We start from the raw sequence: 12,499 nt of genomic DNA, 5'->3' as shown, positions 1-12,499 counted from the left end.
AGTTTGTCCTTGAATGAATTTCACATTGTCTTCTGTAAATCTCTCTACTGTAATACAGAACAAGCAACCCTTTGTGCTACACTTTACTTTCTCTGTGACAATCTGTGTTGCCACTACCTTGAAGTACAAGCAGGTGTTCATTCTCTACTCAGACAGAGCAAACTCCCATGTCTGCCATATTGCCATGTGCAGTTTGGTCTGACATTGTTGTTTTCAATAAAGAGAAAGAAATACCACCCAAAAGTCTTTCAGCTTTGGTTGCAGCAAAATAGAGTTCAGACTCAGTGGAGTGAACACAAAGGCAGTCCGCATTTTATTATTGTAAAAAAAGAAGAAGCATGTTTTCTGTCCACTTCACAGTTATACAATACTTTGCTTTGTTCTACCAGTTAACCCCCCCAAAAAGACAATATGTGAGAACTCATGACGAATATACCTTTTCTCCTTTGTCTCCAGGACCTCCAGGAGGTCCTTGATCCCCTTTTATGCCCTGTGGAGAAACAAAAAGGCTTAAAAATTGCTGAAAAGGGAATATGTTAAGTTTTGCTAGAGACCTTGACACCTAGTAACCTAGTATATGAATTTTCCGATTTATGATTAACTTGTTAGGTTCTCCCATTGGAGCAATAAGACTGAGGCCACTGAGTAAAGTTACCTTCACGCCATCACCTCCAGGAGGCCCCTGAGGTCCGGATGGTCCAGGGGGCCCCTGTAATAGCACAGAAAGCCATCAGTTTCTACCCAGGCAGACATTGCAGAGCGCCACTGGTAGGTTCTAATAGTTCACCGTTGCCCCCCACAGGAAGCGCAGCTAATGATGCAGACAGAGCCTTGCCATCCGTCACAGCTACGGTGACGAATGATGCCAAAGCTCGGACCTCATTCGTCACAAAGGGTGAATTTAGTGAAGACACATTTATAACACAACTCTTAAAGATGTGAAAAGGTACTATAATAGACTTTAAATCGCCAGGGAGAACTTTAGAATAATGAGACCAGGGTAATGGCTTTGTTCTTACCGTATATCCATCTTGGCCATTTTTTCCAGGAGGTCCCTGGTGTCCTTTATCTCCTGGGACTCCTGGTAGTCCGGGCGGTCCGGGTGGACCTGCGGGGCAGTCTGAGCAAATATCCTAAAGATGCCACAGACAGGTTTGTGATGAAGTGGTTGGCCAGGGAATCCATGTGAATTCTTTTCTCACTAATGTGGCAGAGAATCTCCTTACCTTCAGATTTAAGTCGGATAGATCTGCTGATTTTCCCTGAGAGGCAGCAAAAAGAAAACAGTCATCAACAAAACAAGATTAAAGGCTGAATTCAGTGGGAACATTTATACTTCTAATAATTGTTTAGGGATAAAAAATTATGCTTTCATCAGTACTAACCAGAAAGATGCTTTAGCAATAAGCAAGTAAACTCAGTTTTTCTGTCTCAGATGATCATGCAAATGATTTTATAAAACAAAGTTTTGAAAAAAGGATTTTGTTCAAGGAGGAAAGAAAAGTTGGCCAAACAAACCTGGCCCCAAGTGGGAAAAGTAATCAATCGCCTTTTTAGAATAGAATAGAATAGAATAGAATAGAATAGAATTACTTTATTCATCCCAGCAGGGAAATTATTTCGCAGTTACAGCAGCATAGATCTAGATTTAGATCATGAATCAATTGCAACACCATTTTTGAGAAAGCTGACTTTAATTTCATTAATGTCAGCTTTCACACTTGATAGTCCAGTAGACTTGGTTCTATTGGGAACCAAAATTACAACATTGTTACATTTTCAGCTGGTGAGGCTTAGGGTTAGTTAGGACAATTTTGTAAAATGTTTTTGGTCTGATTGCGCATTCATACCTCCCCAAATAAACCGGCACCTGAACTAAAACTGACTAAAGAGGGCTGGTGTGAATGCAGCCTAAATTGGACCACTTGAAGTAGGCCATGATATCTCCAAAAACAAACCATCATTCACCAGTCTAAAGAAATTCAACATTTACTTGTTCCTTTAACTTTGTGACAAACTAATTGACGGACGGACACAACTTTTAAACAATGGAATATAGAATAAAGTCTAGAATGATAATTTTTTTTATATTACTATTTTCTTTTTTTGTCCCTATTTACAACCTTTAGAAAATACTTACATTTATTTATATACTGCCCCGAATGTGTAGAAACCATGATTCAGAGTTGAACCACCCAAAATAAGGTTACATCATAGAGCTAACCAGCTAAAATAAGAGAATGTTACTCTGCTCAGCAAGGAAAGATCTGGGAGCCCAGAAAGGGCGAAATGGGAAATGCTGTACCAGTCTTCCCCGGATGATAGGAGTTTTACTCTCTCTAAAGAAAAAGCCAGATGATACTTGAGTCACAGCTCTTTGAGCTCTAAAATGAGAAAACCTACAGATTGAGTCATGAGTGCAAAAGCACTTAACATGCAAACTCACAGGCTCTCCTTGAGATCCCTTTTCTCCTGGCCTTCCTGGTAAACCCTTAGTTTGGAGCAAAAGCAAAAAGTTACATTTTTAATTAAGGGTTATCTGGAAACGACCAAAAAAAAAATCATCCACCAAATTAAAAAAAACCAGACATGTTAGATCAAAACAAAATTTCTGCATTATTCTTTAGTTACTCATTAGAGTTAAACTTACATTGTGCCCTGCTGGACCTTGAGCACCTGCAACTCCTGGTTGGCCTCTCAACCCCTGAAAGGCAGACACACAGACTGAAGACAGACAGCAGAAAGACAGACATATTCTGTAATCTTCATCTAGTGAATAACTACCGCAGGTCCTGGTTCCCCATTTTTCCCTGGAGGCCCCTGCAGAGACAAACATGGTAACATATGGATCTCTGCGATTCAGTCCACTGAAGGTGAATCATTTCAGCCCAGAATCATGTTCTCACCGGAGGTCCCTCTTTCCCTTCCCCTGGAGAGCCCCTGTCCCCAGGTAATCCAGGGGGTCCGCGTTGCCCAGGTGGGCCCTAAGGAAAAAATAAATATTATATTTTATGTTTAGTTAGCAATGATAAAATACCACAGTACATTTAATGTGGACCTGAATAGAATAGAATAGAATTACTTTATTCATCCCAGCAGGGAAATTATTTCGCAGTTACAGCAGAATAGAGACAAGACACACAACATCCACCACTGAGTAGCAATTGTAGACAAAATAAAATAAAATATGACATGCTGTCAATATAAAAAGCAGCTTAGAGCAGTCCTTGCAAAGATTCAAAATGCAGAACAGAATGTATATGTAAATATATGTACAGCAGTGTGCCACAGTGCAGTTGTGCAAAATTGGACTGATTAGTGCAGAACAATGATTTAGCTTTTATTGTACAGTGAGATGGATTTCCTGTATCTGTCCCTACGTCTGTCCACTATGTGGTGGAGAGGGGGCTGTTTATTGTCCATCATAGACAGAACCTTCTTCAGTGTCCTCCTCTCCACCACAGTTTCCAGGGACTCCAGCCTTAGTCCCAGTACAGAGCCAGCTTTCCTGATGATTTTGTCCAGTCTATTAGAGTCGCTGGCTCTGATGCTGCTTCCCCAACACACAGCAGCAAAGAAGATGGCGCCGGCAACAACACTGTGATAAAAGGTCTCCAACATCTTGCTGCACACATTGAAGGATCTCAGCTTCCTTAAAAAATAGAGTCTGCTCATCCCCTTCCTGCACACAGCGTCAGTGTTAGATGCCCAGTCCAGTCTGTTGCCGATTACAACTCCCAGGTATTTGTAATCCTCCACCTCCTCCACCACTTCCCCTTTGACCTTTAGTGGCCGTGAAGGTATCTTCTTCCTTCTGAAGTCAATCACCATCTCTCTGGTCTTACTAATGTTGAGCCTCAGGTGATTCTGCTCAGACCACTCCACAAAGCTGTCCACCAGTGTCCTGTACTCCCCCTCCCCTCCATCCCCTATACACCCGACAACCGCTGAGTCATCAGAAAACTTCTGTAGGTGACATGATTCAGGGTTGTACTGGAAATCAGTGGTGTACAAGGTGAAAAGAAAGGGAGAAAGCACAGTTCCCTGTGGAGCTCCTACGTCACTGACCACCACATCAGACAGGACACTGAACCCTTACTCACCAGAAGAGGAAATATACATATGATTATTTGATAAGTTTACCAAAATAAGCTTTTCTTGCTGTAGACATGTAGGTTACTTGATTGTCCACCAGGTGGTGCTGTAAGCTACACCTTTTGGTGTGGAAGTTGCTACTCCAGGAAAAACATTCAAAACGAACTTTTTCCGGTAAAAGATGGATGTTCAAATTACCATCGAACCACCGAGAGGCGGCACAGAGATGTAAAAAGATATTTCAGTTGGAAATATCTGTTTTCTACAACATATTGATAAATGTCGGATTCTTCAGGGCACCGAGTGAGAATGAAGCTTTCAGTGATACACAGAACGGCTAAGCTAAATTTAGCAAAGTCGTTTTGTTTGATCACTTTGAGCTGCTGAGCTCTATCCCTCATGGAAGATGCTGGATGAGGAAATGTTTGGAAGCCTCAACGTTACTGTAGGTTTCTACTTTCACAAAGGAGTATGCATTTTTTTTAAATGCTAACTAAGCTAACTGCTGAGATGCCAAATATGCTAGGTGCTAAACAAAGTTTAATATGAACCCTATATCTACACTGTTTCGAGATTAAATAAAGTACAACAAAATAATCTGGATGCTGTTCTTATGTAATAGTTTTGGCAAAAACTAGAATCACCAGGTGAAATATTTTATCAGTAAATCTCCATTTTTTTTCCCACCCATGCTGGGTTTTTTATGTGAGGTTTAGTTTCTGCAAGTATTAAAATCAGACTTTTAATACTCTGCCAATAAAGTCATAATCTTATCAGAAGTTGTAAAATTATGAGAAAAGGTCATTTTAATGAGATCAAAACCGTTACTGATGATAATCTGGTGCTAAAGTCATTTGTAAAACTGACACCAAAGAATAATTACACAGCTACATTAACATTTTATTTTTAATTATTTTCTATGGAGAATTTCCCATAAAGACACAATTTCATTCTCCAAATATACATCTTTATTATGGTAATATTATGACTTTATTTTTGTAGTATAAATATTGCTTTATTATTACAACAACAGTGACATAATATGACTTTATTACTATGACTTTATTCTCGTAATATCACTTTGTTCTAATATTACTATCACCTTATTCTGGTAATATTGTGACTTTAATCTCACATAATTAAGACTGTTCTCGTATTATTTTGAGTTTACTGTCATACAACTTTAATCTCTTAATACTATGACTTTCCTCTCATAATATCACTTCATTCTCATTTTCTCATTCTTGTAATACTATCACTTTATTATTATTATTATTCTCATAATATTATGACTTTACTCCCCAAATGAGCCTGGCCCTAATGTTCAGTTGTACGTTTCCTCATTGAGACTAAATATTCAGTTTCCACATAGAAGGAATACGGGTGTGGGTGAAAAAGTTGCTGCTCTTAAAAACTTAATTAACAAAATGTTTTTAAATCACTATACCTTGACTCCAGGTAGTCCTTGATTCCCTGGTGGTCCCGGCTCTCCCTGTAGGGTCACAAATAAAAACAATCAAACTGTTTGCACTTACTAAATTACTTTTTCTTCTTTTTCTTTTTTTTTTTAAAATCAATAACTTGAGCTCGTTGCCAAAATCTCCGTCAGGCGTGTTGCTCCAGTGGGGCCTCCTGGCAGCGCCTGGCAACAGTAAAACAACAGAAGTGCTGCAGGCCGCAGTTGTTGTGCTCCTGCGCTGGTTTAATGCGATGCGTCCTTCCTGTTTGCGCCTCGTCAGCAGGACAGACGCATGTCTGAAGGAACGTGTTGTGGTGTGCAACTAAATCTGCCACTTAGGCTCGTTTTCTGCAGAGACAGATGTTTGTGTTACTGTGTGGCTCGACAAGCAGAGCCACACATGTTTACAGGGAGGAAACATGTGGAACACAAAAGGTTCAGAAGTGCAGCATGAAGCATTTTGACTTAATTTGACTGTGGATTAATGTTCAGATCTTAAACTTACTTAAAGAAATAGCTGAGTTGTTTGTATTATTATTATTATTTATTTTGAAAAATACTTTTTAACATTAAAAACTCAAAGTTAATACATTCCCTTGCAAAATTCTTCACATCCCTTCATATTTATCACACTTTTTTATTTCCACATGTTTTATTAGGATTTCCTAACGCAGACAAAAACAAGGTAGCATTTAATTGGTTTTCAATTTTTTGTATATACATGGTGGACCCAAAGTCTATTCGCAAAAGAAAATACGCGACTAAATTATTTGCGCAGAAATCCACCTAGTTGTGGATTTTTTTCTAAAATATTCCAAAGAAAACAGAGCCGAAGCTGAAACACCTAGCCACAATGCTAACTGCCATGCTTCTAGCTGGCATTTGCCGATCCAGGAGAGCCATTTATTGACGCCAACTGGCCATTCATCCTTCCTGCCACATGCCATCTCGCTGTACAATAAAAGCTAAATCATTGTTCTGCACTAATCAGTCCAATTTTGCACAACTGCACTGTGGCACACTGCTGTACATATATTTACATATACATATCTGCATTTTTTGAATCTTTGCAAGGACTGCTCTAAGTTGCTTTTTATATTAACAGCATTTTATATTTTTACAATTTATAGCATTTTATATTTTATTTTATCTACAACTACTACTCAGCAGTAGTTGTTATTGTGTCTTGTCTCTATGCTGTAACTGCGAAGTAATTTCCCTGCTGGGATGAATAAAGTAATTCTATTCTATTCTATTCTATTCATCCAAGATTGGAAATACGGAAGACTGTAGATGCTAGCTTCTGTGGTAGCACTAAGATTGTGCTACTATTGTGGGTATTATTAAATATTAAGATATATTTGGTGTTTGAATTATGAAAATAGACAGCTATATGTGTCTTTAGAGGGGGTCTCAAGTTTTTTTAGACTTAATTGTGGTTGACTGTGGTCAGCTTCCCTGTAATAGCTTCAGGAAAGCATCTCTATATGATGGTGCTACCAATATGTGAACCATGTGCAGATGGTGTGTTCAGGGACATGTGTAACGTTGGTTTTCTAACACACGACACTCTTCATGTGGGCCAAAAAGTTTATTTTTCATCAGAACAACTAAGTCCTTGGACTGTAAGCTTGGACCTAATTTCATTTTATTTTATTATTGACTCTCTCTAACTAGTAAACTACAATTATACTGAGATTCAGCCGAACACAGGTAAAGATGTCAGATTAACATCTGAACACAAACACTCGTCACACTTTTCTTTGCACAATAATACAATTTTACTAACTATCCTGTGTTGGTCTACCACAAAGAAAAAGCCCAATAAATGACATTAAAACTTTGTGGTTGTGATATGTTTATGACTGGGACCTTGACGCATTTAATTTTTAGGAATTGTTTGCATACATTATAAAATTTAACACAACTTCTCGCACTCCAGCCAGGAACTTTTGTGTTTTGTTTCCGGTACGGCTGTAAATCTGACGCACAAGCAACATCTGCTAACAACAACAATGGATGACAAAGCTGCTTCTCTTTAGCCCACTAGCGGTTCATTTATTCAATAATTTAGCAGCAACAGGGTTTTTGAATTGAACCTGCTGCCTACTTTGTAAATATATGGTTTAATAATTAATTACTGTTAACTCGATTTTAATCGGGTCCCACCACTAGATATGATGCGTGCAACTTCAAGGCGTGTGAATACTTTGCCAGAGAACCGTAACTGTGATAAGTCAGAATATTCACTTCAGAGATTTCAGCAAACAAAGATAAATATGTGAAGGCTGGATTTAAATAAAGTTTAATGGCCTTTTATAACCAAAAGCTTTTCATTTCTACACAAGCATGTCTGACTTCATGTCCATGCTTTCATTAAGGCATTATATATAAAACAGCAAATAAATGCTAGATGACTCAGCATAACTGAGGCAACACAAAAATAATAAACATCCACTGATATGTGTGAAGGTGGTGAAACTTGAGGATTAGAAGGACCTATAAAAATGTCAGTCATGACCAGCAACTTGACCTCAACTTAATACCAGAGTTTGGGCAGCAGCAGCTTTGTGAGGGTAAATTTAAGTCGAATTGACAGTTTATACTGTAGTTTATGAAGAACCTGGTGCAATGCCAGCCTCTGTTCTGCAGCAAAGAAATCATTTGATTCATTCTTTGAAAATACATTTAGGTAAAGATTATGGAAAGCAGCCAGCTGAAGACTGCAAACCGACATTGATATGCTGGACCTGTTATTTAATTTAAAAAGTTGTTTTCAAGACTTGAGACGTCAGAGAAGTGCTGGTGACAACATGGTTTTTATTTTTCTAGTTTTTTATTGCACACAGCAGCTGAACCCTCCCAGTCAGCTGACTGGTGAAACTCGAAGAAAATGAAATAGAGTTAATCACAGGGCTGTAATTAATCACAATATTGTAATCGAAAACCATACAAAATAAGCAAAATGTTCAATTTAAAAATTCTTTTTGCTACTAACTTATTGAATGAACAGACATATGAGCTAATGTAGAGTCGTGATAGTGAAGCAGAGGGGTGGGAATCGATTGACGTGGACTAGAGTACGGAAGTCAATTTTGCTCTTCACAAAAAAAACTTCCAGAAAAGTACAATGTAAGAAAAATTTAAAGAAAAGCAATTAATTGTACAAACATTTCTGTGAGCTCTATAACGCATTTTTACCGTGATTTGACAGTTCATCCTGTTTCATTTACTCACATTTCTGCTAATCTAAAACTGAAATTTAAGGTTCTTCGGAAGAGCTCCTGGCACACTCACAAACATTTCTATAGATTAAAAACTGAAATTTTATGTATTTTACCATGTACCTCACATTGATATAAAGTAGAAAACTCGAAAAGCTGTAAACTGGAAAACCTGTTCAAACTTAACAGAAAATTACCTCACGTTTCTATGGTACATTCACCCTTTTTTACAGTGTACATTTACTACACTGTAATAAATATTGTTGGAGAAAAAGCACAAATATGCCAGGATATCTGCTGCAAAACACTCTTGAAACACTTGAAAGAGGAACATCTTGTTGTGATTATTATTAAATTAATAAATGAATTAATAATCTTACGTTTTGGCCATCTTTGCCCTTCCCAGGTGCTCCAGGAGGTCCGATGATACCAGGCTCTCCTGGTGGGCCTCGGGAACCAGATTGTCCTGGTTTACCTTGCTCTCCCTATTCCAAACAGTTGAATCGAAAGAAGAAGCAAAGTTACTGTCTGCTGTGAGCTCTTACAGGGAATCAGGTGCTCCAGATCTATTTATTGCATTGCATTATGAATTCAGTACGATTTCCACTCCTTTCCCAGCCGATTTCATCTCTGATGACTGATTTTCATCCCTGACTCAAAGTTTGAGAGCCAAACTGTGACATCCACTAAGAGATAACACACATCACAGCAGGTGAAATGAGAAACTGGAACATGATGATGTAGTTTTAATGTCACAGAAGAACCCGGAGGGACAGTAAATGCTTTAGAAAACAAAAAGAGAGCAAACTGTGGACGTGTTCTGCGTCGCTAACGTGAAAAATCCTCCCCGCTGCTGATGTGGTGAAACAAATTCAAGGACTGGCAGAGAAACAGAGGACATCCAGCCCAGACACAACACACTCACCTTATCTCCTCTCTGTCCGGCTGGACCCGGAGGCCCAATGATGCCTGGAATACCCTGTAAAAAAATGGGTTGTTTCAAACTGAATCGATTTTCATGTTGGAAAAGAGATTTGGAGTAAATGTAAAAAGCTATTTACCACACTTCCTGGTGCACCGCGTGGTCCCTGGGATCCTGCCGCACCAGGTGGACCCTGGGAATAAGCATAAAAGTGATGACTATATGATTAGAGCGCAGTTTATTTCTCAATGTAAGACTTATTTTAGAAAAAAACAGCTTACAGGGTCTCCTACACGGCCAATCTCCCCTGTGAGTCCGGTGTCACCCTTTGGACCCTAGAAAACCCCAAAAACTAATGAGAAACAATTCATACAAAATGATGGAGCTATATAAAAATACGGGGTTCTTACAGTTGGTCCTAGTTGTCCTTGGAAACCTTGTTCTCCAGGTAAGCCTCTTGGACCCTGAAGGGAAACATCGTATTTTAGCAGAGCTGCATTGTAAGAATTACAGTAGCTCTAAATAAAAGGCATTCAGGGTCTTATATATGGAGAGAGAATGGTGCCACTTTTTTTTAACAAATGAATGACATTTAAATAACTATTTCATAAGTTATTTATTTATTGTATTTTGGCACTCTTCACTCTCCATACAGCAAAGGAACACGGAGTAATTGATTAAATCTTGAAATAAATATATGTCATTTTTAAACAAAATCAAAACATTTAATAGAGGCACATATAATTAATTCAAAATATAACAAATTAATTCTGCATTGTCATCTGTTTAAATTAGTAATGACCCGTTTAAATAATGATTTCACAAGTTATATTTTTGTAATTTGGCAATTTTGACCTGCCATACTCAAAAACTTTTGCTGCTTTTCATCCACACCTAAATACAAACTGTAATATCATACAAATATAACCAAATGCAACACAATAATATGCTCTTTTCAAATGATGATTGTTTTTTCCTTATTGAGAGAACAATCTAAACAAACAAAACTATCTGCAAAAGTTTTCACCCCCTACACCTGAAAACTGCCTGCGCCGCCCTGGGTGACGACTGCCGCCATCAGGTGTTTGGGAAAACTGAAGTATCACACTGGAGCAATCTTCGCCTACTCTTTCTTCCAGAATTGGTTCATTTCTACCAAACTGGAGGGATTTTTCTGAGTGTGAAGGACGTGTTGAAGGTCATTCAACAAGACCTCAGTGGGATTAAAGTCCAGACTGACTAGTGGAGTCCAAAACCTTCGTCCAGGCCATTTTTGAGCCAGGTGCCATCTCACGACAAAAAACGATTTGGTTGCTTCAGTCCGTGGGATATTTTCATCCAGATATGTTTTCAGGTAAATCTGAGAAGGACCTCTGTGTTCTTTCCAGTCAGCAGGGACTTTGGCCCTGGAACTTCCTCACGGATGCCAGTAATATCGGATCTCCTTCTTGTTGAATCAAGATACCGACCTTACCGAGGACAGCTTTATTTTTCCACTTTTTGCATTTAAAATAAGTTAGGATACTGTGGGAAAGCCCAATACTTTTGGTCACTCATTTCAGCAAGTGAAACTCACTCACTCTATGGCTTTGTTACATAGAGAGTGAAATATTTAAAGCCTTTATTTCTTGTGATTTTGATGATTATAGGATTATAATCATGACAATAAAGAAAAGCCAAAATCCATGTCTCAGAAACTTTAAATATTAATATGAAGTTGAATACGGGAAGCTCATGGTGTCACACCTTAATCAGCTAATTGACTCAAAACACCTGCAAAGTTTCCTGAGCCTTTAAACTACATTTCCATTACAAATATCTTGCTGATATTACGCTAATTCCCTTTTCAGATGAAAGTAAAGTTTGCATTTGATTTGGAAATCAGTGTCCCAGAATCTGGAGGGGAAGATGAGAGGCACCAGAAGCAACGGTCCAGATGACCTTTTGACCTCTATGGATCTAACCTGAACTTCCATTCCATCTCAGTAGAACCACGCTGTAATTCATGCCAAGTTAGACCCAACCAAATACTGAATGCAGAGATTTGAATACACTTTTCACAAGCTCAACATTTCTGACTGAAATGTCCTTTTTTAAAAATCTATCTTCTCTCATATTCCAAGTCGCTGAGGCAGGGAATTTGGAGCTTTCATTCTGTGAGTCAAAAATCAACAGAATTACAAGAAATAAAGGCTTGAAATATTTATCTCTATGTGTAATAAATCCATATTATATTTGAGTTTTGCTTTCTGAAATGAGTCACAGAAAATCTACCTCTTGGAGTAACTTCAGTAAGTCTCCCAGCTAAGACTTTATAACCCTTTGCAGACTGATGAATGTCAATAAACTTTTTATCTTGAATTTCTTAATTCGAGGGCATAATGACTTACTTTTCAAGGCCGTTTAACCAACTTCATGTTGTCGATTTGAGTCGTTTCCTGGCCGTAAAGGTCAAGGAGTAATTAGCTCCAGGTGTTACTAGAGGAATTGAACTTCGTGTTCCAAAAATTAGAGCCAGAAATTGTTGGTTTTTTCTCCTTAATAAATGAAATCATCAATCTAAAAATGTTTTCATACTCATTTGAGTATATATATATATATATATATATATATACCGAAGAAAAGAAAGAAAAGGAAATCTGTAAGGTTGATAAATAATGTTTCTCACTGATATGTAATTAATGTAATCTACTACAAAGTATAGTGATTAACACAGGTACAATTTGTTTACAGTATTTTATATTAAAGCTCCACTAACAGTGATGTGTTAAGCTGACATAATATACAAACTAATTAACT

At 38.0% G+C, this 12,499-nt stretch overlaps 1 protein-coding gene across 2 annotated transcripts in view; it reads right to left on the bottom strand.

Annotated features, from left to right (window-relative positions):
* Positions 1-12,499, bottom strand: part of col22a1 (collagen type XXII alpha 1 chain) — a 74,504-nt gene that overhangs the window by 15,201 nt on the left and 46,804 nt on the right. For both annotated transcript variants that reach the window (XM_005806189.2, XM_023345237.1), the window contains 14 exons: positions 10,111-10,164; positions 9,982-10,035; positions 9,840-9,893; positions 9,704-9,757; positions 9,159-9,263; positions 5,543-5,587; positions 2,907-2,984; positions 2,785-2,820; positions 2,651-2,704; positions 2,447-2,491; positions 1,227-1,262; positions 1,020-1,133; positions 656-709; positions 437-490 (listed from right to left, as the gene is read on the bottom strand). In XM_005806189.2, the coding sequence (XP_005806246.1) occupies positions 437-490; positions 656-709; positions 1,020-1,133; positions 1,227-1,262; positions 2,447-2,491; positions 2,651-2,704; positions 2,785-2,820; positions 2,907-2,984; positions 5,543-5,587; positions 9,159-9,263; positions 9,704-9,757; positions 9,840-9,893; positions 9,982-10,035; positions 10,111-10,164 (837 nt within the window). The remainder of the gene's footprint in view (positions 1-436; positions 491-655; positions 710-1,019; positions 1,134-1,226; positions 1,263-2,446; positions 2,492-2,650; positions 2,705-2,784; positions 2,821-2,906; positions 2,985-5,542; positions 5,588-9,158; positions 9,264-9,703; positions 9,758-9,839; positions 9,894-9,981; positions 10,036-10,110; positions 10,165-12,499) is intronic.

This window comes from Xiphophorus maculatus, chromosome 13, assembly GCF_002775205.1.
Source record: "Xiphophorus maculatus strain JP 163 A chromosome 13, X_maculatus-5.0-male, whole genome shotgun sequence".
Classification (NCBI taxonomy): Eukaryota; Metazoa; Chordata; class Actinopteri; order Cyprinodontiformes; family Poeciliidae; genus Xiphophorus; species Xiphophorus maculatus.
The sequence above is the reverse complement of the archived record's forward strand: the minus strand, read 5'-3'. Positions and strand labels throughout refer to the sequence as shown.